General features: G+C 51.5%; 1 protein-coding gene across 2 annotated transcripts in view; it reads right to left on the bottom strand.

Annotated features, from left to right (window-relative positions):
• The window catches only part of PAPPA (pappalysin 1), a 257,144-nt gene that overhangs the window by 24,876 nt on the left and 209,688 nt on the right, over window positions 1-22,580 (bottom strand). For both annotated transcript variants that reach the window (XM_065946622.1, XM_065946623.1), the window contains exons 18-20: window positions 19,239-19,386; window positions 14,057-14,166; window positions 3,342-3,413 (exon numbers count right to left, since the gene is read on the bottom strand). In XM_065946622.1, coding sequence (XP_065802694.1) covers window positions 3,342-3,413; window positions 14,057-14,166; window positions 19,239-19,386 — 330 coding nt within the window. The remainder of the gene's footprint in view (window positions 1-3,341; window positions 3,414-14,056; window positions 14,167-19,238; window positions 19,387-22,580) is intronic.

Here is a 22,580-nt window from a genome sequence, read left to right as displayed (position 1 = left end):
TGACCCAGCGGTCTCTCCCCCGGCCCTGACTTCTGTGGGCTTGCTCTGGGGAGACCCAGATTCACAAGGAGGCCAGCCTGCGTGGCATCCTTGTCTTGTGCGTCTGTGCTCCAGATTCAGTCTTCATGGCACCAACTCTTGAGGCCTGATTCCTTTTCATCACCACCCTACTAGGGTCTAAAAAAGCTCTTAGCAAGACAGAGCCAAGAGCAGGGAGAACTGTGCCCAACGGCATGTGCACACACCCAAGGCCGTGAACTCAAGCGGGACTCTGCCTGTGACTGCCGCAACGGACACAGTAACCACATTCGTATCGGAGCGGAGAGGCAGCGGCCACAAAGGTTAAGCCCTCTGCTCTTTTCTGAGCCTTAGGAGGTCTGTCTGCGGGCTCTCTTTCCTATGTTCTTTCTCACATCATATAGAAAGGACTAATCACAGAAACCAAATGTCCCTTTCCTAAAATAAAAGGAACTGGCTTGATAAAGGAGTAGCTGGAGAAGAAGAGGAGGAAGAAAAATAAAATAAAAATAAAATAAAAGTGTTTCTTTTTTTTTGGGCCACTGAAAAGTATCTCTAGTCTCATTACTCTTCTATGTACCCTTTCCTGCTGCTACATCCATCCACCCACCCATCTATCCATTCATCTTCTATTCAATCCTGTCTGTTGAACACCTACTATGTATCACACACAGTGCCTAAAAAAAAGGGGGGGGGGGGAAATGTAGTAATGTGTCGATGTATTGGGTTGGCCAAAACATTGTTCAGATTTTCCCTAAAAGGTTAATGACTAACCTGAATGAACTTTTTGGCCAACCCAATAGAGCTCCTCCTCCTCTAGGCCTTACATTGTAGTGAGGAGGCAGACTTTGTTCAAGGGATCACTTATCTAATTGCTGATTTTAACTTGGATAAGAACTTGGGAGGAAAGGTACCTGATGCTGTTAGAATTAAGAGCAGGAAGGTCTGACCTAATCAGAGAACGCCATGAAGGGGTCTCCGAGGAAATGATTGTTTCAGCTGAGATCATAAGATGAGTAGGAGTTAATCAGATGGTGGAAATTAATCAGGGGGTGGAGATGGGAGATTTTCTATAGAGAAAGGATCACATGTGAGAAGCTCTACAACTTAGAGGTTTCTTCTCTCTCTGGTGTTTCTCATGCCGCTACTTCTACTAACAGTGTGTTCCGGCAAACAAGTCATCCTTCAAGATAGAGCTCAAACGTCACCCTTCCAGAATGCCTTCCCTATAACCCTGGGATTCCGTGTGCTTCTGAAGCTTCCTGCACCTGCTTGGCTTATAGCTCTTGGTGTATCAGTTTAGAATTCTTCTTTAACTATCTCTTTTACTATACTGTCAGTTCCTTATGGACAGGGGATGTATGTCATCCAAATTTTTATATCTTAGATTTCCTAGCAAAATGCTGGCAATTTGAGCAAACCTTTATCAAATACATTTTCCTTAAATGTTTATCTTGTAAAATGATCAGTAAAAGGGTGGACGGATGGATGGATGAAAGGTTAAGAAGATATCTAGATGAGTCAAGAGAGCGTAGTTACTGTTCCCACTTGACTAAAACCATTGCACTCTCGGAACGTAGACCAGTGCTGGGCGCAGAATAGGCCCCCAGTGAAGCTCTGATAGACAAGCAGTTAAATTACTAATTTAGACACAGCTTGGGGCAGAGGGGAGGCGGCTCAAGGTTCCCAAACTCTTTATCAATCTCGGCTACTGTAGATATTCCAGGATGATAGCTCCTCCCTGGACCCAGCATTTGTGCCTTTTCTAAGCATCCTTTCCAGCCCAGATAAGAGACAAGCTATTAGAAGGCAAGGAGACAAGGGGGCGCCTGCAAGGGCAGAGGCGATAAGCATCACTTGGCAGAGCTCGGAGCCGGGCAGGTGAGGGTCCCCGAGGCCTTAGTGCTGAGTCAAAGGAGGGATCGAATTCTGCTGTCACACTGGTCGCCCCGACTGCCAACTCAGCAGAAGGCATGCCCAGGTAACCCAAGCTTCCTGTTTCTGAAATGCTGAACCGATCCAGAGAGATGGCAGGATGCCACTGTCTTGGGTCCCTGGCTTTGGTTTTGCCATTTCTGCTGAATCTTGGGAGAAGGGGAGTTCTTAAAAACTACAGTGTCCTGTGCCCTAAGAAGATGCCACAGGACGTCCCTAGCCCATACACAGAAGGAAATACGACCCGGGGGCTGTCCTGTGACCCTGACAGGGCAGGGGGTGGTCTGTGGGCAGGAGTGGCCGGTGGAGGAGAAAATTCACAGGCCTGGAAGCCAGGAGACCTGGGTTCATGCTTCAGCTCTATGTCTGTTATGCTATGCAACCTTGGACTGATCCATCCCCCTCTAGCCCTCTTCCAGTCTACCCAACAGACGAGGAGGCTAGATCACATTAAGAGCCATTCCAGTTTGGCATTCCATCAAACGTTAGACCTGGCTGCTAGCTTGGTCTCAGTCTCCCCATCACTTAGAAGAGCATTCTGGTTGTGACACTTTAACAATTCCATCAAATAGAAACTTTTCTAGAGCAGTCTAGTCCTTTCCACCTGGCTTTTCCTGAGAGGGGTCTGAGGGGATCACAGAGGTGTGGACATCCACTTGGACAGGATCTGGGGCTTCCTTTTGATGCCAGCTGAAAAGACGCAGGTGGGCACAGAGGTGTACAGAATGTCTCTGACCTCCAAGGACAGCACCCCCTTGAGAGCACAGGTGACAGGCCAAGTACCCTGGCCCTGCCCCTCCCCAAGCTTATCGCTGACACCCAGGGACAGAGCGCCAAAATGCCAAGTTCCAGGGAATTACTCCATGGAAGGGTCAGAGGAGCTGTTCCGCCTCCAGCTCTAAGCGGTTGGGATAAGGTGTCCCTATCTCCTTTGGAGTTGATAAACACATGAATGACAAAGACATGGAGCAGAAGAACGTGATCTGCAGCTAATGGTGTCAGAAAAAGTAGAAATTCAAAAAAAAAAAAGAAACCTGCCTCATGTGGTTCTGAAAAGTAAAATGAGTCCATGCTGGTAAAATGTCTGGTGTATTACAGTTGCTAAATCAATATGGACTCGTTCACTCCCTGTCTCCCTTTCAGAGGAAATATTCTATGGAGCCAGAAACACCCGGTCTGGAATCCTGACTGTGAGCCACTCGACGTGTGTCTGAATGTGTGTGTTGCCTTCTCTGTCCATCAGTTTCATGAGCTGTAAAACAGGCCTGCTGACTCCCACCCAAGAAGTCTGTTAAAGGGGTATCTAAAGCACTTAGCAGGCACCGGAAATGTTACCACGATTAACAATAAGAGGGACAACCACGGTGGGACCATTCTGAGAAACTCACCTCGCAACCTTTGACGCAGTGAATCAGGGCAGGGTGAGGATACCACTTGAGACCAGCCGTGCAGACCACTCTCTGCAGAGAGAGGGAGAAAGAGGTTCAGACGGGTCTGCAACTGCGAGGGAGCCATCGCTTCACTGGAACCGCGTTCGACGCCCCCGTTCCCTTCTTGGATCTTCTGAGTCCTGACCTCACCCTGGCATTTACATGGAGAATTTGCCCAGGTACCTGCCTGAACTGGAGCCACAAGATGAAAACAATGTTTGTGTTCACTGTAGGGGTCGTGATTCTGTATTTCTCTGGCAGGAATACGAGAGGAGAAGACGCAGGCCTGCAGGACGGGGACGTGATCAGAAAGGCACTTTAGGAAATTCCTGACTGGGGTTTGCCCCGTGGACAGAGTCGAGGATCAGGCGGGAGGAAGGAGGAAGGGTAGAGAGAGAGTGTGTGTGTGTGTGTGTGTGTGTGTGTGTGTGTGCACGTGCATGCATGCACATGCACACATGTGAGCACATGCATGTCCAAGTGCGTGGCTGCAGCAGGGAGATGGAGCAACGCATGGAACAGGGCTGCCCAAAGTCGATGCTGAGGACCACCCTAATCATCATCACACGGGATCACACTGAAACGGCACATTCTTCAGCACTGCCTTGGGTCTAGGGGTTCTGAATCCCTGAAGCCAGGACTTGGGACTCTTGTGTTTTAAAAACAAGCTTTCCCAGATGATTCTGATATGCACTACAGTTTGAGAGCGGTGGGCTGGAGGATGCACGAATGCACCTTTGGTTTGGAAGCCCGGACAGGCAGAAAACCCTTTCTGCTTCCACTTGCTGCCGCCATACAGGCCAGCTCTCCATCTGGGGCTGCAAGAGTTGGACATGACTTAGCGACTAACCCGCCTCCACCACCATTCCCGAGGCTGCCCACGCTCCTGTCTCTGTGACCTTGGCCCTGCTGCTCCCTTCCACGGCAGGCCCTTCCTCATCTTGTCACCTGGAGAATCTTAGCTATCTTTTATGTTTCTGCGCAAGACTACCTTCCTCGATACTCTGCAATGGCCTGTATGGGGAAAGTATCTAAAGAAGAGTGCTGGATGTGCTGTCGCTTCAGTCATGGCCGACTCTTTGCGACCCTGTGGACTGTAGCCCACCAGGCTCCTCTGTCCATGGAATCCTCCAATCAAGAATACTGGAGAGGGTTGCCATGCCCTCCTCCAGGGGATCTTCCCAACTCAGGGATAGAGCCTGCATCTCTTATGTCTCTTTCATTGGCAGGAGGTTCTTTACCATTAGCACCACCTGGGAAGTGGATGAATGTATAACTTACTCACTTTGCTGTACATCTGAAACTAACACATTGTAAATTAATTACGCTGTTTAGTGGCTAAGCTGTGTCTAACCCTTCACAACCCCCTGGACTACAGCAAGCCAAGCTTCGCTGTCCTTCATTATCTCCTGGAATTTGCTCAAACTCAAGTCCATTGAATCGGTGATGCCATCAAACCATCTCATTCTCTGTCGCCTCTTTCTCTTCCAATAAAATAAATAAATAGCATATAAATTTAGAATTAAAAAAAAAAAAGACTATCTTCCTTTGAGATGATTTCCCCAATCCCCTCAGGCAGAACTTAAGGTATATGTATATATACATTTACTTATAGCCATCCTTAATAAAACTATTATTATAATACAAATGTATTGAGTGCACTTATGGTGCTATTTACTTTATTCGTTTCCTTATTTATTTCTCACCAGCATGCAGGGGGTGGGGGTGGGCATTAATCTTGTGTCACAAGGAGAAGAAATTCCCCAAGCTCCACAGCTGTTAAGTGAAGAAACCAACATATGAAACTAAGCATATTTTTTAGGAATGATTTAAGGTGACTCATAACATAAAATCCAACACAGTAATTTTCTTAAGGAGGTGAAAAAAGAAAGAGAAACACAACTAGGAAAATAAAACAGCATCACGACTGGGGCTAAGGTAGCAATCCCAGGAGCTCCCTTTTCTATTCTGCCATAGATGCCCTATTTTCCATGCCAGATTACAGTGAGTGATTTGTTTATCTATTTATCTAGTTTTAATCTTTTAGCCATGCCATGCAGCATCTAGGATCTTAGCTTTCCAAATATCGATCATATTTATGCCTCCTGTATTGGAAGCACAGAGTCTTAACCATGGGACGCCAGGGAGGTCCTACAGTGATTTATTTAAAAAAATTAATTAAAATAACCTGGAGGCAAATGCTTAGCTTGGTCATGACAGGTAACTCTGCATCAGGGAGAAGCCATTGAAGCATCCACAGTCAGGGCTAAGCAGAGGGCCAGTTGATTAATTTTAATTAAGAAATGAACAGTCATAAGGGTCAGACTGTGGAAAATCCATGTGACCGGCCCATTCTCTCCCCGAGGGCAGACCTATATGGGAGCAAAGCTGTGATTAGGTTTCCTGGTGAGCGTGGAATCACGTGACTCCAGGATTTGGCTGAGGTTGGACTGGGTGCCTTTCTCTGGGTGCTCATTTCTCTGGTTCACCCTGGGTCTTCTATGCCTAGAATGGTGCCTAGTACATGGAGGATGATCGGTCAATATTTATGTTATTTATGAATGGATCCATCTCAAAATAGAGATGATTTCACCAAGGGACACTTGTTTTCTTTACTTGTCTTCCTGGGCTCCTCTGGAGGCTCAGACAGTAAAGAATCTGTCTTCAATGTGGGAGACACAAGTTTGATCCCGGGGTCAGGAAGATCCCACGGAGAAGAGAATGGCTACCCACTCCAGTATTCTCTGGAGAATTTCATGAACAAAGGAGCCTGGTGGGCTACAGTTCATGTGGTTGCAAAGAGTCGGACATGGCTGAGGAACTAACACTTTCACTTTTTCTTCCAGAGCAGCAGAAAAGCGTTTGCAAAGCCCAGCAGTGTCTAGCTTAGAGGACCAGTTTAGTGTACACTGAATTAATTACAGATCTTGGACAAACAACCTAACTTAGGATCTGCCAACCACAGTCTCACAATGTGAAATCTACTCTTTAGTCCCTCCTGCCTCTGTTGATATTGTCTGCCTTCTCCTAAAACACAAGGTGATGTGTGGGAAAGATTGAGCACTGAGGCATGACGGATATGGTTGCACTTCTGGCTTAAAATTTCCACTATGAGGTTAGGTTTTCCCATCTGCAAAATGGGTCCTGAAAATGTCGCAGGTTTGTTGTGAAGACGCATTAAGAGAAAGTATGTGGAAATGGTTAATCCAGGAGTAACAGCTGCGGGTAAGAGGGTAGACCCTGGTTTTAGACATCTCTGCCTGCCCCCATCCGCACCCCCGAGGTTCAAGATGGAGCCCAGCAAACAAATGCATGTTGATTCAGTGAAGGAATGTGAGAAGCCTAGTCCCTTCCTTCCTTCCAGCTCAGTTACTTTCTCACCCCTCTGCTTCCTAACCCTGGGGGCCAGAAGTGGAGGGGACCACCTGCTTTCATCATCTGGCAAGTTTTAACCAGACTTCCATCCCTGGGTCTGAGCGTCTGTTCCCGGCCAACATGCAGGGATGTTGGAGGAGCATTTAGGCTATGGTTCAACATTCGAAAAAATAAGCGCAAAGAGTTGGACACGACTGAGCGACTGAACTGAACTCAAGTAGTAGAAAACAGCAGGGTCAGGCTCCACAAGGGATTCGATGCCCATCCCCACCCCCTGTTTATTTGAGCCCTAATTTAATCCATCCGTGGGAGTGTCTCGGTGTGGTTGTACAAGTTTCTGTCAGTTGAGGTTTACCTGACGTGAGTTCAGAAAAAGGACTTTTATACTATCTGCATGAGCCTATTTATGTTTCCAAGTCTTCTGGATTTTCCACTATTCCTCAGGGCTGCACGCCCCACCTGTCTCCCGACAGGGCCCCTCTGTCTGCCAGGAGGACTGGGAAAGGGGGAGCTGAAGGAAAGACTAGGCTGTTTACACCATGTGCTGGGAGATCCCAGATGGGTCCCCACAGAGGTCAGCCTTGCTCCTCTTGATGCCAGTCAGAGCCCTTTCAGACTAGGCTTTGTGAGACAGCTTTCTTTCCTGCCTTGCTACGTAGGAAGAACAGACTGTCTCTTCTTCTCGGCTGCAATGACCATCACCACCACCATCATCCGTAACACCAGCACCATCATCTTCACCATAGCACCCCACTCCCACCATCATCATCAATGGCGCCATCACCACATCATCAGCACAGGACCACTAACAGCTCCATCACGATTTTCCCTCGGCTCCTCAACACAAAACTCTCTATTAAGCACATGTTGGGCTCCAAGCCTTGTGCTCAGAATTTTCATTCCCTTTAACATTTACCGTAACTATGATATAGGTCCATATATATAATATATATGATGCAGGTACTTTTTTCAAGCGTACAGCAAAAATGATTCAGCTATCTTTTCAGATTATATTCTAATATAGGTTATTATATTGAGTGTAACTCCCTGTGGGCTTGTGTGAAGTCGCTTCAGTCTGACTCTTTGCGACCCTGTGGACTGCAGTCCACCAGGCTTCTCTGTCCATGGGATTCTCCAGGCAAGAATACTGAGTGGGTTGCCATACCCGCCTCATAATTCCCTGTGCTGTACACTAAATCCTTATTGCTGGTTTATTTTATATATAGTGGTTTGTACCTGTTAACCTCATACTCCTATATGTCCTTGCCTCCCTCCCTCTCCCCTTTCATAGCCAGAAGCTTGTTTTCTATATCTGTGAGTCTGTTTCTTTTCTGTATATAGATTCATCTGTATGGGTTCTAGATTTCACATATAAGTGATATCACACAGTATTTACGTACAATTTTTGATGCTGGTTCACACAAGAGGAAACTGAGGTACTGAGAAGCTAAATAACCTGCCCCAAATCATACACATAGGTAACGACAGTCAGGAATTAAACTCATATCTGTCCTATTTCCAGATCTATAATTTGAAAACTATATTCTCCTTCAAAACCCTCTAGCTCCCAAACCGGTAAGCATAAAGGCACTTACTCTTTTGACAGATGGGAAGACCAAGGTTCAGAAAGATGGAGGGGCTTTGAGACAAATGCAGCAGAAGCAGAGTGTTTAAAAGCTGAACCCCAGAGAAGACGGACCCAAGCAGAGCCAAAGGCGTGAGAAAGAGTCTTAGAAGAACCTCCTTGTTCTAAGCTCAGGCCTGACACGCGCTCTGAGGTCTTCTGGGACAAGTCCTCCTTTCTCCCTTATTTTTCCTTATTTATAGGACCTTCTGTGGGTCTGCAGCCTAAGCTGTTTGTTTTCCCTTTATTATCAGTTACTGAGCTTCTGGCTTTCTTCTGCATTTTTTTTTTTCTCCTAAACCTAGGTATTTTCCACCCTGTATCCCTCATTTGAAGAATGCCTTCCATTTTGAGGTACCCAATCTATGTTCATTGAAAGAGTTAATGAATAAATGACCAAATGAGGGACTGTATAAGTGCATCCCAGAGTGAATGAGACATTGCTGGTTTCGGAACACATCTCCCCACCTCCGGGCTTCCCCCACAGGGCACAGATGTCTCCTTCTACACACAGGGTAGACTGGACTTTGTCTTCACCCAGAACAAACACAGACTGGACTCTCTTCACTCGGAACCATTCTACCCCTGGTCTTTAGAGTCTGATGCCTTCTCTTCAAGGAACGAATTGTGCATCCTTTGTCTGATGTGTTGCACTTGTTTATTAATATAACGTGTAAGGTGGTTGTCTTGTAGGACAGAATGCATCCGCCTTATTCCTGGGTGCTAATCCTGATTCCATCACACAAGTTACATGCCTTGGGCAGTGACAACCTCTGAGAACCTCAGCTGCTTCCTCTGTAAAGTGGTGATAACATTGATCTCACCGGGGTGTAGTGGATTCCTCACAAAAAGCGCCCGCATGTCGCAACAAAGGGCCAGTACGCGGTGCTTTCCCTTCCCTTAACTCCCTCTCTCCTCCTCCTCAACCCTCCTTTCCTCTCTCCCTTTCTCTTCTCTTTCCTCCTTCCATCCTTTTTCCAGAAGCTCTTAAAGAAGCCAAGATCCCAGCTGCTGTTGTTGTTCAGTTGCGCAGTCGTGCTGGACTCTTGGTGACCCCACGGACTGCAGCACGCCAGGCTGCCCTGTTCTTCACCATCTCCTGGAGTTTGCTCAAACTCACGTCCCTTGAGTCGATGGCGTGATCCTAGCTACCCAGAGGCATTACGCCCCTCTGAGGTTGTGAGCTGCACTTCCTACCGGGGAGCTTTCTCAGCACCCTAAGCAGGGGGACTGCAGGGCAGACGGGAGGTGCTCCTTGGGGGCTGACGCAGGAGGGGCTGCCCCCTGAATTCTGGAATTCCAGCCTGGAAGAGTGTCTCATCTAGAGGTGGCAAGCCAACAGCTCCCAAGCTACACAGCCCACAGAAGTGTCTGGCGTGGCGCACAAAGAGCTCCAAGTCAAAAGCAGTTGCCCATATTTAAAAAATGACAGACTTCACATTTTAAAGACTTCAGATTTCTTGTACCCAAGGAAACAGGGACAATCTGGCCACACTGAGCCCACATTTCCACGCTGTCACTCTCAGCTGGCGGCTCCCCCGTTGGCAACCAGGGTTGACCACAGTCCCCACCATTCACTGCAGCCTCTCCAGCCTTAAGCCCGACGCGTATTTCCATCCATCACAGAGTTTGCATTGTCCTATTGATTACATTAGAGGAAGGTTTCTCTGTATCTTCACTGCTTTCCAAAGTGCGTGTGTGCGAAGAGGCTTGAAAAGGGGGAGAACTTTAAAGAAAGGAAAACGACAGCGTGTTTTTCTCTGAAGGTAAAACATATGGCTACGCAAGAATTTCTCTGGATATATATGCTAAGATTCCAGCTACATGAAGTTCAAAAGTAAGCAAAACCAACAGAAGAGATCTTGGCGGTGGAGGCGCTGCCTGGCGTGGAAAGGGGAGGACTGTCTGAAAAGCTGTAAAGCTCCCCACCCCGGGGACCTCACGAGTGGACACAGAAAACTGACCAAGCCTTATGCTTAAGGTTAGCATGCAAGCTTTATCTCAATAAGAAAGTGACTGTATTTGCGATAACTTATTTCTTAGCTTGGGTAGCACATACATGGGCATTTGTTTCATTTTAATCTTTCTGTCTGATGTATTTACACCACTACAGTTACGACACTTCAGTATTTAGAATGCAAAGCGACACACTTGGCCTGCTTCACCCACTGATCCCACCTGCCTGGTTCCCATCGGTTTTTGAGTCTGTGACTCTTGATTTCAGTCAAGCTCACGTTTCACAGAAGGGGAAACTCTGGCACATGCAGCAAGCAGCTGCCTGGGCTCAGACTTGAACCTTGGTCCCTTGACTAAGCCACTGCAAACAAGGGCATCTGCTGTGCCCTGGGCCCCAAAGGGCACGCCAGGGTCAACACGCTGAGCATGGGCCTGCCTTCACAAAGGCCCCTCGCCCTGCACGTGAGCTCAGAGTCGACATTCCAAGTTACCTAGGTGGTCCTTGTTCTTGTCACATGTGCCAACCTGTGTCTAATGCTTAAAGCAGAGCCTGCTATGTGCTGAGTGCCCAGGGTGGGCTGCAGCTGGCTCCCAGGGGCTCATGAGAGGCCACGCGCCCATCTCCTCTGACTTGTGTTCAGCGGCAGTCACTTGGAGCGCCAGCAGCCTGTTGTGGTGGGAATATTTACACCACAGCAATGGGCAAGTGCTACACGTCAGAGGGTGTGTCTATGGGGAGGGCTGGCTGTCAGCCACTTAGGCGATGGTAAACATTTCCCCTTTACTGTTATTACCATGGAGGCTGCAGGCAGCTAGAGTTAACAGCAGCATCAGACGGACCCAGATCCCTCTTCGGTTCCTTCTAGGGAGAAGGCTTCTACGTATGAGATGCCATTTCTTCTACTGGAAGAAAGGGAGACTAATTCCTACCTCATGGTGTGTGTGTGTGTGTGTGTGTCTGTGCGTGTGTGTGTGTGTGTGTTGGGGGCAGGAGTGCAAATGAAGCCGGATTCCTACCTAATGGGTGTGGGTGTGTGTGTGGGTGTGTGTGGGTGTGTGGGTGTGTGGGTGTGTGGGTGTGTGTGTTGGGGGCAGGAATGCAAATGAAGCTGGATTCACAGCGGGTGTTCATTACACGTCAGGGCTCAGCTCTCACCCTCTTACACGGGGACAATCGTGACAGTGGCTGGCGCAGAGCCGTGCCCCTTTGCCACCCCGCGCTGGTGCTCGGAGCAAACCCTCTGAAAGCAGAGGGGCGACCCGGGCCGGCTCCCGCCCAGCCACGCCGGCCCCGCAGCTATGTCTGCGGCTCTCGCCACACCGGGGGCAAGGGTGCAGCGGAGGCCGGCGTCTCTGCCCGATTCCTGGAAATCATCAATCTCTGCCCTTCGCCCTCCTCCCTTTTTCTACCACATTTTTTTCCTCCTGGATAATGAGGCCTCCCGAGACCAGTGGAGGTCTGAACCTCGTTACGGCTCTCCGGGTAGGCCGGCATCAATAAGGGCCGGCGGCCCGGGGACCTGGGCGGGGGTGGGGGTGGGCAGACGGCGGGTGGGCGATGCAGGAGGGGGGCTTTGCAGACTTTCAAATCCCTGGATTTATTTCACCGTGAATTATAACCGAACTCTTTAGTGCCCGGGGCTCATGGAGGGGAGGGTGGAATTCAGCCGACGGGCAGAGGGCAGAGGGGTGGGGGGCCCTGGTCTGGGTCCCAGGCCAAGAAGACCTCTGGCCCTGGGATGTGAGAGAGGTCTCTGGTGTCGGCTGTGAGTAGAGGCAGGCCCCCTGCCTTTGGTGCATGGGAGGTGGTGGGGGGGAGGGTGCTGAGGGAGGGTGGGGTGGCATAGAACGAGCTCCCAGTCAAGATCCTGGCGCTGCTTCCTGTGTGACCCTGGCCCAGCCCCCCCCCCCACCCCCGATCCTGTTTCTCCATCTGTACAGTGAGGGGCGTGTGTTGATGATCTCCATCTGCCTTGAGACTGACGTATGGCCTCTGTGTGGGCACCTGGGTGTGCACGCGGGATGCTCAGTGAGATCCTATGTGGGGCTCTGGGTGGGGAGTGGGGAAAAGCATGCTGAGTGTGAAAAACAGATGAAGGCGCACAAGCTCAGGGAAACAGTGGTCTCTTGGATTACGTGGGAAAGTCAAGCAGAGAGACAGAGACAGATAGGACAACAGAGATGGAGGCAAAGAAGGTGGGCAGGAAGCAGGAGGAAAGAGGTGATAGGGGTCTCAGGAGAAGGAAGAGAGAAACAGTGAAAATAGACGCAGGCAATTCTTGTATCTCCTTATATCTAGAAAATCCTTCGCGGTGACATCTGCTCTTCTTGACAAGTGGACCCTTCATGAGATTAGCGGGATCTTCTGCAAAAATATGTGCTTGGTTGCGTGTTCTCTGTCAAAACCACATCTATCCTGACCTTTGCCCTTACCTCTTGGGAGCAGTTTCTCAGAGCTATCTAAGATGCTATCTCCCGGGCTATAGTCCTCATTTGCCCCAAATAAAACTTCACTCACAACTCTTAAAAAAAAGAAGAAAACAGAGGCAGGAAAAGGGCCCTAAGTTGGAGATGGACAGAGGGTGGCGACAGAAGACAGGAAGAGTGAGGGGCGGCAGGCCCTGGGGTGCGGGGTCGGCAGAGGGGCTGGCCAGGTCAGCCAGCGTGGAGTGCTGAGTAAGCCCTCGCCATCGAGCCCTCAGCTTGTCTGGGAAACAGTACGCCTGCTATCAGGTTCTGCCAGCTCTCCGAGCGGGATCTGCAACGGGCAGGCAGGCAGACGGGAGCCCTCCCAGCGCCTCAGCAGAAAGGCTGGTGGAGAGACACAGCTGAATCTTCCCGGCGCCCCCGTCTCCATCTCTCACATCCTCCAGTGTGCGGAGCCAACGCCCATAGCTGACACATGGCAACAGGGATTGCTCTGCCCCGGAGGACACAAGTGGGGTCCACGTCGGCTCTGGGAGCCCTGACTGATCAGGTGACACATAGGAACATGGGGCTGGCCAATTCTGATGGGAACTTGGCCTTCCACACATGCCTGGCTCCGTGGGGCGAGCACAGCCCTCAGACTCAGGCTTGGGGTCGAATCCTCCTACCGAACCACCTTCCACCCCTGAGGTCTAGTGTCCATGAGGAGAGGATGCAGACAGTGGCCCTCACTCCACGGGACCATCCTGAGGTCTAAACCGACTTGTGTGCTAAGTGTTGGGTGCACAAACACGGGAGATGCTCCATACACAACCAGTATTACCAGTCCCCCGTATCACATATGAGTTGCTTTCCACCACACAAGTGAAGTACGAGAAAGATACCAGAAACCCTGTCTATGGACTGTCCGAGAGCTCCTACCAGAGAAGCCCTGAGCCCTGCCCCCATGAGTGAGGACGTTCCCGTCGGCAGACGCAGCTTTGGGGTCTTCCTTGCTCCTTCACCCTAGTTGTTCTTGGAGCCTCAGTCTCTCTCATTTGTAAACGAGATGCCTCATCCTCTTACTCCCTGGCCATCATCAGGATTCAGTGGGATGGTGAATAACAGCCTTAGCACAGGGGCTGCCAGAAGGGAAGGACTAAATGCTTAAGGTTTGGAGAAATGACGGTGAACCAGTGCCTGTCCCGCAGAGCGGGTGTGGCCGTCAGATGCTTTCACCTGCGGAGAGGGACTGACACAGGACCAGGGCGTGTAAACGGTCCACGAGGTCATTTTCCTCCCGCTCACTCACCTGTACCCGCGTGGGGTTCAGCCAGTGCGGAATGTCGCGGACGGTCACGTTCACTGGCAGGACGATGGACTCGCTGTTGTGGTCCAGGCAAGAGGTGGTGCACTCGGACCCTGCGGGGAAGCAGAGAGGGAGGGGGCGGCTCAACCCCTGTCTCCTGAGGCCAGGGGCCGCCCCCTCCCCCCACTGGAATGGACCCGGCTGCTCCCTGGGCCCCACTGGTCTGGGCCATCCCACTTTCAGGGACAGCGGGAAAGAGAGAACTCCCCACCCCTCCGGGAGGGCCACATCTGGTCTCCCTGACGACTCTCTTGTCTCCAGTGCAGCTGACACCCACCGCCACGCTCATCGGCCCTGAGCCCAGCTTGGTCTTACTCCTCCTCTGCTCAGAAACCCTTCCAGGGGTGGCCTACGTCCAGGACAAGGTGCAAAACACACCCCTTTGTCCAGCATCCGTGGCCTCCCACGGTCTGCTCAACCTTATCTCCCGTGAACCACCTCACGCACACCCACCAACCGGACTGCGCTTGGTTTTCCACCCGAACCCCCATGTCACGGCCTCTAAACTTTTGTCCCTGTGTATCCTTTCTCCTGACTTGTCCCACTGATCAGCCTTCTCAAGGTCAAACCCTACCAGCTCTTCAAAGCCCACTTCAGATCCTCCAAGAAGCTTGCCCTGATCTCTGCAGCTGAGTGAGAGCAGCATTTGCTGTTGGTGAACCCCACTCCAGCGCGGGCCGTGGCCCCCCGTCCCTCCTCTCCACAGCTACAGTAATGCCCTAGGAGGGTAAGGATGGGGTCGCGTCCTCTCTGAGCCTAACGCAGCACCTGGCACACAAGGTCTGCTCTGCAGGCATCAGCCGAGTGAAGGGTGAGCGTGTGGATGCCACATCAGTGTCTTAACCACACTCTCCTCCCCCCCAGGGCTTGTGTTCACACCCTCCTCTGTGCTTTCAAGATCCTTCCCACCCACCCCTCTTCAACTAGTGCATGACAATCTACGATATTTCAGACCTTAACCCAAGTGCCCTAGCTTGGAGAAGACTTCCACTCCTGACAGGCCAAACCCTCTTACAGGCATCCATCACAGACTTTGTCACTGTTGTACCAAAAGTTCTCTTCCCTGCTCGACTGTAACTCCATGAGGCCAGTGCTATCTATGCCCCTTTCTATGCCCGGAGCTGGCACTGTGCATGGTGGACAGCAGGCACTCAATAAATATTTGTGAAGTGAGTGAAAGAGACAAGAGTGAGCAACTGCATAGATGGTTGAGGAAACGAATGAGTGAATGAATGAAGGGCACAATGAATGAATGATGAGTAGGCATTTAGGTATCCCAGAGAGCAGGAAGTGGGTACATAAATGAATGAGTGGGTCAATAAATGACGGAATAAGCAGATAAAGGAATGAAAACGTGAATCAGGCAGTGAGTCAGTGAAGGCACCACGACCAACAGAGACAGGGTCAGCACACAGAAGCCCTTGGTCCAGGCACTTCCCCAGTTGACCTTCAAGCTGTGGGTGGGCATGATGATGGAAATATGACTGATTCATTCTCTGTCCTGACCTCAGTGATTTTGAAGTCTCCTTAAAACCAAGCCTATCCCATGGGATATCCCCAGGACTCCAGAAAGGTCCTCATTCATATGGACAAAGAACGGACATGTCAGAATCTGACCAGAGCCCTAGGGAGGTCATTCCCCTGCCTTAGTGTCAAGACCACCCTTGAACACTGAATGGTTTACGAGAGTCAACTTTCTTGAAAAATATCCTCTACTGTTAGCCAGTCCAAAGGCTCCCTTCGAAACGTGTGTATGTATAAAAACAGAATGCATATATATATATGCATACACGCAAATATATGTGCATATATACATATTTATAAATGTGCATATAGTTCATAGGGCCCTTCTATTGCCGTCTTATCATTCTCTTCGATCAAAGCGAGTCACAAAGTCTGAAGAGGGGGCCAGGGTGGAATGGCAGATCCGGGACAATGTTTAGAATCTCTTTACTTTAAACACGGGGTCCCTGAGCCCAGAAGGCAGGGGTGGGGGGTATTTCTGGTCTGGTCAGCTGGCTTTCACCTGCCACTCACCCCACTCCCACACCCTTGGGACCGGGGTCCTCACACGCATCTCGGGGGTGAGAGAGTGAAATGTGCAACACTTGAGTCCCAGAGCTGGTGAAGAGGGGGCCGTGAATGAAAGCCCACGCCTCTCCAGCTCCCAAACCCAGTGACGCATACAGTGGAGACACAGAAGGAAGAGAAGAGAAGGCGGCGGCTGTGGAAGGGGACAGAGCGCCGTGAAGGGTGAGCAGAGAGAACAGGAACACGCAGAAAGACACAAAAAGACGAGCTGAGAGTCCGAGCTGGGGGTCCCTTGGCCCTCAGACTCCGTGGTGTGTCTATCAGGAGATCAATTCTACAGATTTTAGGGAGCAAGGACACAGCCAGGCTCTGATGGGAAAATCTTTTTGGAGGACAGGATGCCACCTCTGAGAAACAGACAAAGGCTGTTCACCCCAAAAGGGGGAATAAATAAACCTGGTCCACCCAGGAGGCCACGGCTGCCCTTTGCAGCAGACACGGCTCAATCCCTCTCTCCCGGCGGCGGGCTCCGCTCTGCCCTCCTCCCCCTGCTACAGCGCCGGGCCTCGGGACCAGGCAGCGTGTCGTGATGTATGAGCCCTAATTGGCATCATTACAGAGCGCTGATCTCACCGGGCCCCCGCCTCCCCCTCCCGGGAGGAGTCGGGAGGTTGGAGCGGCCTCGGTGGCTGTCACAACTTTCTGGGAGCTTCTGAGAGGGGACACAGGCCTCCCCAGGCTGCTCAGGGTGGGCCTGGAGGCAGCTCCGAGCAGCTCCAGAAAGTGGGCCCCAGCCCCCAAGCCAGCCGCCCACCTCACCCCTGCCCTCCCTTAGGAGGCCTCTGGCCGGGGTCCCTCTCCTTGGTGAGGTGACGTCTCCCCCGGGAGGGCTCAGCCCAGGGGGTGGATGGAAGGAGAACAAGCAGGGAGTATCAGGCGGGGTGGGGGGAAGCTTTTCTTCTCTCTGCTTCAGCATCTCTTTCAGAGCCCCCCGGGGTGGGGGGCTTTTACTCTCTCAACCCCCTCCAGCAGCCCACCAACCCCCACCCCAGCTGACCATGCTCATAAAACCACATGGGCATGGCGGTGAGAAAAGGGGGTACAGAGGCGGAGAAGGGGATTCCGGCTTCAACGTCAGACACACAGCTTTCCCTCTCTGCTTGGACCATGAGAAACCTCAGGGGGTGAAGGAAACGCTCCTGTCGCCACTACCCCGGCCCCCCACCCCCCACCACCTCTGGACCAGTCTGCTGGCTAGCAGAGAGCCAGGCGTTCTGGCTGCTTTGCGTGTGTCTGTGACTTGCACACATACAACAGGTACAAAGCGGCCACGTGATGTATCTGCGTACGTGTGTGTGTGTGAGCTGCATGCAGGTTTACGGGTGACGCATTTGGGTGGTGTCTGGCTGATGTGTCCATGCTGGGCATGAGCTCACCGCACGGTGGGCGCGTTTGCGTCTGGCTGTTAAGCATGCGTGCATGCTTGCTTGTTTGCGCATACGTGAATAAATGTGCTTGAAAGCATTGGTGGATGTAGACATGCAGGCAGTCTGGTTTCAATCAGGATTTTTTTTTTTTCTTCCAGGGTTGCTCAATGCCAGGCATGAGTGTGACGGAGTATTCATGTGCGTGTCCTGACTGAGTCGGGGCCAGGGGCCCCATCACAGACAGAAGTGTCCAGAGCCAGGCACACCCCTCAGGAATGATGGGGAAAGCCTTGGCCTTGGGATGGAGCAGCCGACGCTACTGGCCATCACTCCACCTGCTGCCCCAACTTTCTAGAACGCCTACACTGGCAGACCTGATGAGATCCCCCCTCGGCCACCCTCCTGCTTAGGGTCCTTTGGATCGGTGACTCCATAGATCTTAAAGCAACTTGGGAATCAGCAGCGGGGGAGCCATGCCCTTGGGTGTATTCTGAGCCACCCAGCACTAATGCGGGAGGGCTGACCCCTCCTCTAAGTTCAGCTGAAGAGCCTCTGTGCCAGTCTCTGTGTTTCCATCTTTCAGAGGAAGTGGTCAGGCCCCCTCCCCCCTCTGCTCCCCAGCCGCGGGCCTCCCTTCTGGACATGAAATGATAACCGCGTCAGGGTGAGGAACACATTGTGTGGCTGGGAGTGAGTGTCTGCACAGATAACCCTCTGCTCCAGACATCCCTGGTGATTGTCCCATAAATCACACTGGCCACGAGAAAGGACATCCAATTCCCTGGGCTTTTCATCATGGTCAATTAAGGAATCCGCCCAAAAGGTCAGTAGCACTGCCCTCCACTGAGGTCAGGCTCCGTGTGCGCCCAGCTCCCCAGAAAGCCGTGGGCCTGTGATTGATGTATCTGTCCAGACGCCTGGTCTGCTCTCCACCAGGCCAACCCCTGGCATCACACCCCAGGTTGTCTCCCTTCACTTGGCGAGCTAGCCTATGACCAGGCAAAGAATATTTTGAAAAAGCTGTTTCTCCTTATTTTGGAGGCAACTGAAAAGCCATGGAAAGAACTTGGGCTTTGGAGGAGTGGTCTCAGGATTCGGGCATGTTCTATCACTGCTTTGAGTCTCAATTTCCTCATCTGTTCAAGGTTATCGAGAGGATAAGAAATCCCATCTCTAGAGAGCTGGGTAGAGCACTGACCCACGGCCGGGATTACAAATGATTAGCATCACACATACTTTAAGATTACCAACAAAGGCAGCCGTGCTGGATCACTACGGCTTCCCTAAACCGGACGTGGATTCTCACACCTGCCTCCCTCTGCCACGCTGACTCCTTCTGTCTGGAATGTCACTTCTTGCCCAATGAGCTCTGGTGAATCCCTGCGTAAGCAGCCTTTCCTCTGTGTCCCCGGAGGCACCAGTCAACGCTGCTGTCCTCCAGGGTAATCCCACACACCCACCCAACATTGCTTTGCCGACATCCGTGCCCTGAACTCTCTTCCGGGGAGGACAGGGTCTGCTCTCATTCCTCTTCGTTTCCCCAGGGCCTCGCGCTGATAGAGGTGCCCATTACCCCAGCAGGACACAAGCCTCAAGTTCTGGGGAGGATGCACCCCCCCCCCCCCCCCCCGCTCCCACGCATAGCTCACCACCCACGCCCATCGTACCTATGGCATAGCCCTCAGGGCACTGCAGCTTGAGGTTGCTGTTGAGCTGGTCTGGGGCCGAACACTCGCCTTGCATCTCCTTGCAGACGTGGAAGGAGCCGCTCCAGGTGCCATCTTTCCGGCAGTGGATGACGTTGCTCCCGCGGCCCTGCACGCCACAGAGACACAGTCAGGACCGAGAGAGACCCCACCCTCTGCACAAGAAGCTTCCCAATGTTCATCTCCGCAGCGCCCCGAAAGTGTTCCAAAACAAGCTCTTCACCATGGTGCAAACCCAGTCATCCTCCAACAGAGTCATTGCAATGTCTCCATTTTACAGATGGGGACACTGAGGACTCAGTGGGGAGAGAGACTTGCTCAGAGCATTTTGAAGAGTTTAACACCCAGGTTTCCTACATCCGAGTAGTCTTCTCTCAGAGAGTACAATCAGAGGAGTTTGTTTGGCTTGTTTTTTGTAATTGACAATATAGGGGACCAGGTGCACCCCAATATGTACAGTGAGTAAGCATGGGTCTTGGAACCATTTGTCAGGAGGCAGTCACACACCACCAAGGCTCAGAGGGTAAAGGATCTGCCTGAAATGCAGAAGATCCAGGTGTGATCCCTGCATAGGGAAGATCCCCTGGAGAAAGGAATGGCTACTCAATCCAGTGTTCTTGCCTGGAAAATCCCATGAATAGAAGAGCCTGGCAGGCTAGAGTTCATGTGGTCACAAAGAGCTGGACATGATTGAGCAACTATCACTTTTCATTTTCACCCCAGGCATGCTCCAAAGCTTGCTTCATCTCAATCAATGAGAAAAAAATTCCCAGGCCCCAGCCCCCTGAGAAGCTTTCTCTTCCAAGGCCTCCCTTCCCCTCCCTCCTTCCTTCCTTCCACTCCATTCCATTCCAGCAATAATGGCACCGAGATGGTAGCATGAGGATGCTTCTAACATGCTCCCTCCCTCCGAGTCTTTAAAACAGGCAATATTCCATTTCTCAATCTTCTGCAAAGCCATGGGCAAACAAACCACTTTCCACTAACATTCTAACAGAAGAAGGTCCAGCTTTGCTGAAATTTCAGAACCATCCCCAAATCCAAAGACTCTTCCTAAGTGTCCATTCTAGGCGTAGCTCTGTTGGGTCCAGATGTGAAGTAAGCCAGTATTTGCCCCAGAGAGCTGGCAAGACAGTCGTGAGCTGTCACCCACATCAGCATGACCATGCTGTGTGCACATGGGGAAGGCAACGGGATGTGAGGGGCAAGCAGGGAAGGTTTCTGAGAGGAGGTGACAGATGGAAAAGAGTTTTCAAGGGTATGTACGTAGAATCGGGCAAAACAAAACATCTGTGGAAGCCAAAGGGCATGAGAAAGTTTGAGCAGGAGGGCATGGGGCAGGATGAGCTTGTCAGGCAGGTAGGGGCTTTAAACATCCACTTATGAAGTCGGGCTCTACCTCCTGGAAAATGGAGAACCACAGGCATTAACACTTTCTGCACAGGGAGTCCACCTATCTGAGAACAAGCTGTATGTTGTCCCCTTCTTTTAAGTTAATGATAAAGAAAAAAAAAGAAAGAAACTCTACATGAGACCAGAGGAGCTGACCGTGCTCCACCAGCGAAAACATCTGTGGAATGACTCCTCTCAAGCCCTTCAGCTCCCATTCAGGCCTCCCGAGCCCTCTCAGCCTCAACTCTGCCCAGTCTCCAGCTCCCTGCTCCCCGCAGCTCCACCGCCAACCCTGAGCGTCGTCCACTGCCTGCATTCTCAAATGCCCCACGTGAGGTTCCGCCTGGCCAGGCTTCTTCTGCACATGTTCCACCTTCTGTCTGTTCTGTCCCCCCCCCCCGCCCCCGCCCCCTTGTCCAAACACAGGCACGGAACTTTCTGGCAGAAGCATCCTGTCCTAATGCTACCCCCCTCCTGCACACTGCACTAGCCAAAGGTCTCTGGCACCCGCTGCATCTGTATTATCTGTTCCGTCCTAAATGGTACCCTCTTGGGTCACCCCTGTACCCCCAGGGGCCTTCCGCAGCACTTAACAGGCCCCAGCCACTTGGCCCATTCACACATCACTCAATAGGTATTTTTGTTCATTCAGGAACTGTTTAACAAAAGATGGAGTGAATAAGTACAGAGATGTGGGATGGATTTGTTTAAAAAATAAGAAGAGAAATGCATGCATGAGGAAATAAATGAGTAAATGAAGAAATGAGTGAATACATGAATAAATGAACAAGTGTACGCATGAGAAAACAAACTCTTGGAAAGGGCTGATGCAGGCTGAAGCTGCCCTGTCTGAGAAAACAGCTGTAAGGAGCTGGGATTTAGAGAGCAAGGGGCCCCTCTCTGGGCCTCACGTGGGCCAGCATGAGGAGGATCTGGTGGTGGTGAAAACCTCTGTGGCCACGGAGAAGGGTGGCCCATCCCGCGCCCACAGCTGTGGGGTGATGGCTGAGTCCACCCAGAGGTTCCGTCTGAGCACAGGGAAAGTTTAGGCAACTTCCTATGGCTTCAGAGAACCCTGACTCTCCCTCCCAGAGCCCCAGGCCCCGTGATTCTGCTGGGCCCTCGGGGGAGTAGGAAATTGACCCCAATTTCCTGGAGCCTTGGCCTATGGTGCACTTGGCCTCCAGCCCCTGAAGGGCTGCAGACCTCAGCACTGCGTGGGCCAGAGCTGGCTGGGAGCTGGGTTTGCAACAGAGAATGTATTAGGACCTGCTGGAATCTGCGCAGGGAATTTCATGCCGGGGAGGCGCCACTACAGAAGAGGGGAGCAGAAAGGCGCTCTGGTCTTGCTGACTCTGGTCTCTCTCCCTCCTGCCCAGCTCATCTGGCGCTTTCTGCTGCTGACTGAAGCAGCGTCACAAAGGATAGACTCCTTCTGCTAAGATACCTTGCACTTTCAAACCAGGCTTGCTCGAGGGCCGGCAGCCAGGGCTTCTACAGTGGGACCCAGATGACACGTCCAGCCCCTTCTCTTGCTACGCACACATCCTTCCTTCGAGTCTGTGATCACCTGTCTCTCCCGCACACTTCTTTTGATTCCCACCACCACACCTCTGGCCCTGCTGGTGGCTTCTATATGGCAGACTTCCCGGAGCCACTCTGGATTTCATGTCCTCCTTTGGGAAAAGGTTTGGGTGCACTTAGGCCTGCCTATCACCTGGGTGCAGATGCTCGGAGCAGAGCCACGCTGTTGAGCCCAGTGTGACTACAGAAGGCCTGACATGGAGGATCCAATCTGGGAATACCTGCGGCCAGGGGACCCACTGGACCCACTGACACTAAGGATCCAATCCGGGAAGACCGGAGGCCAGGGGACCCAAGGTGCATCTCTGAATGCACAGTGCTGCATGC

This window comes from Muntiacus reevesi, chromosome 10 (assembly GCF_963930625.1).
Source record: "Muntiacus reevesi chromosome 10, mMunRee1.1, whole genome shotgun sequence".
Taxonomy (NCBI): Eukaryota; Metazoa; Chordata; class Mammalia; order Artiodactyla; family Cervidae; genus Muntiacus; species Muntiacus reevesi.
The sequence above is the reverse complement of the archived record's forward strand: the minus strand, read 5'-3'. Positions and strand labels throughout refer to the sequence as shown.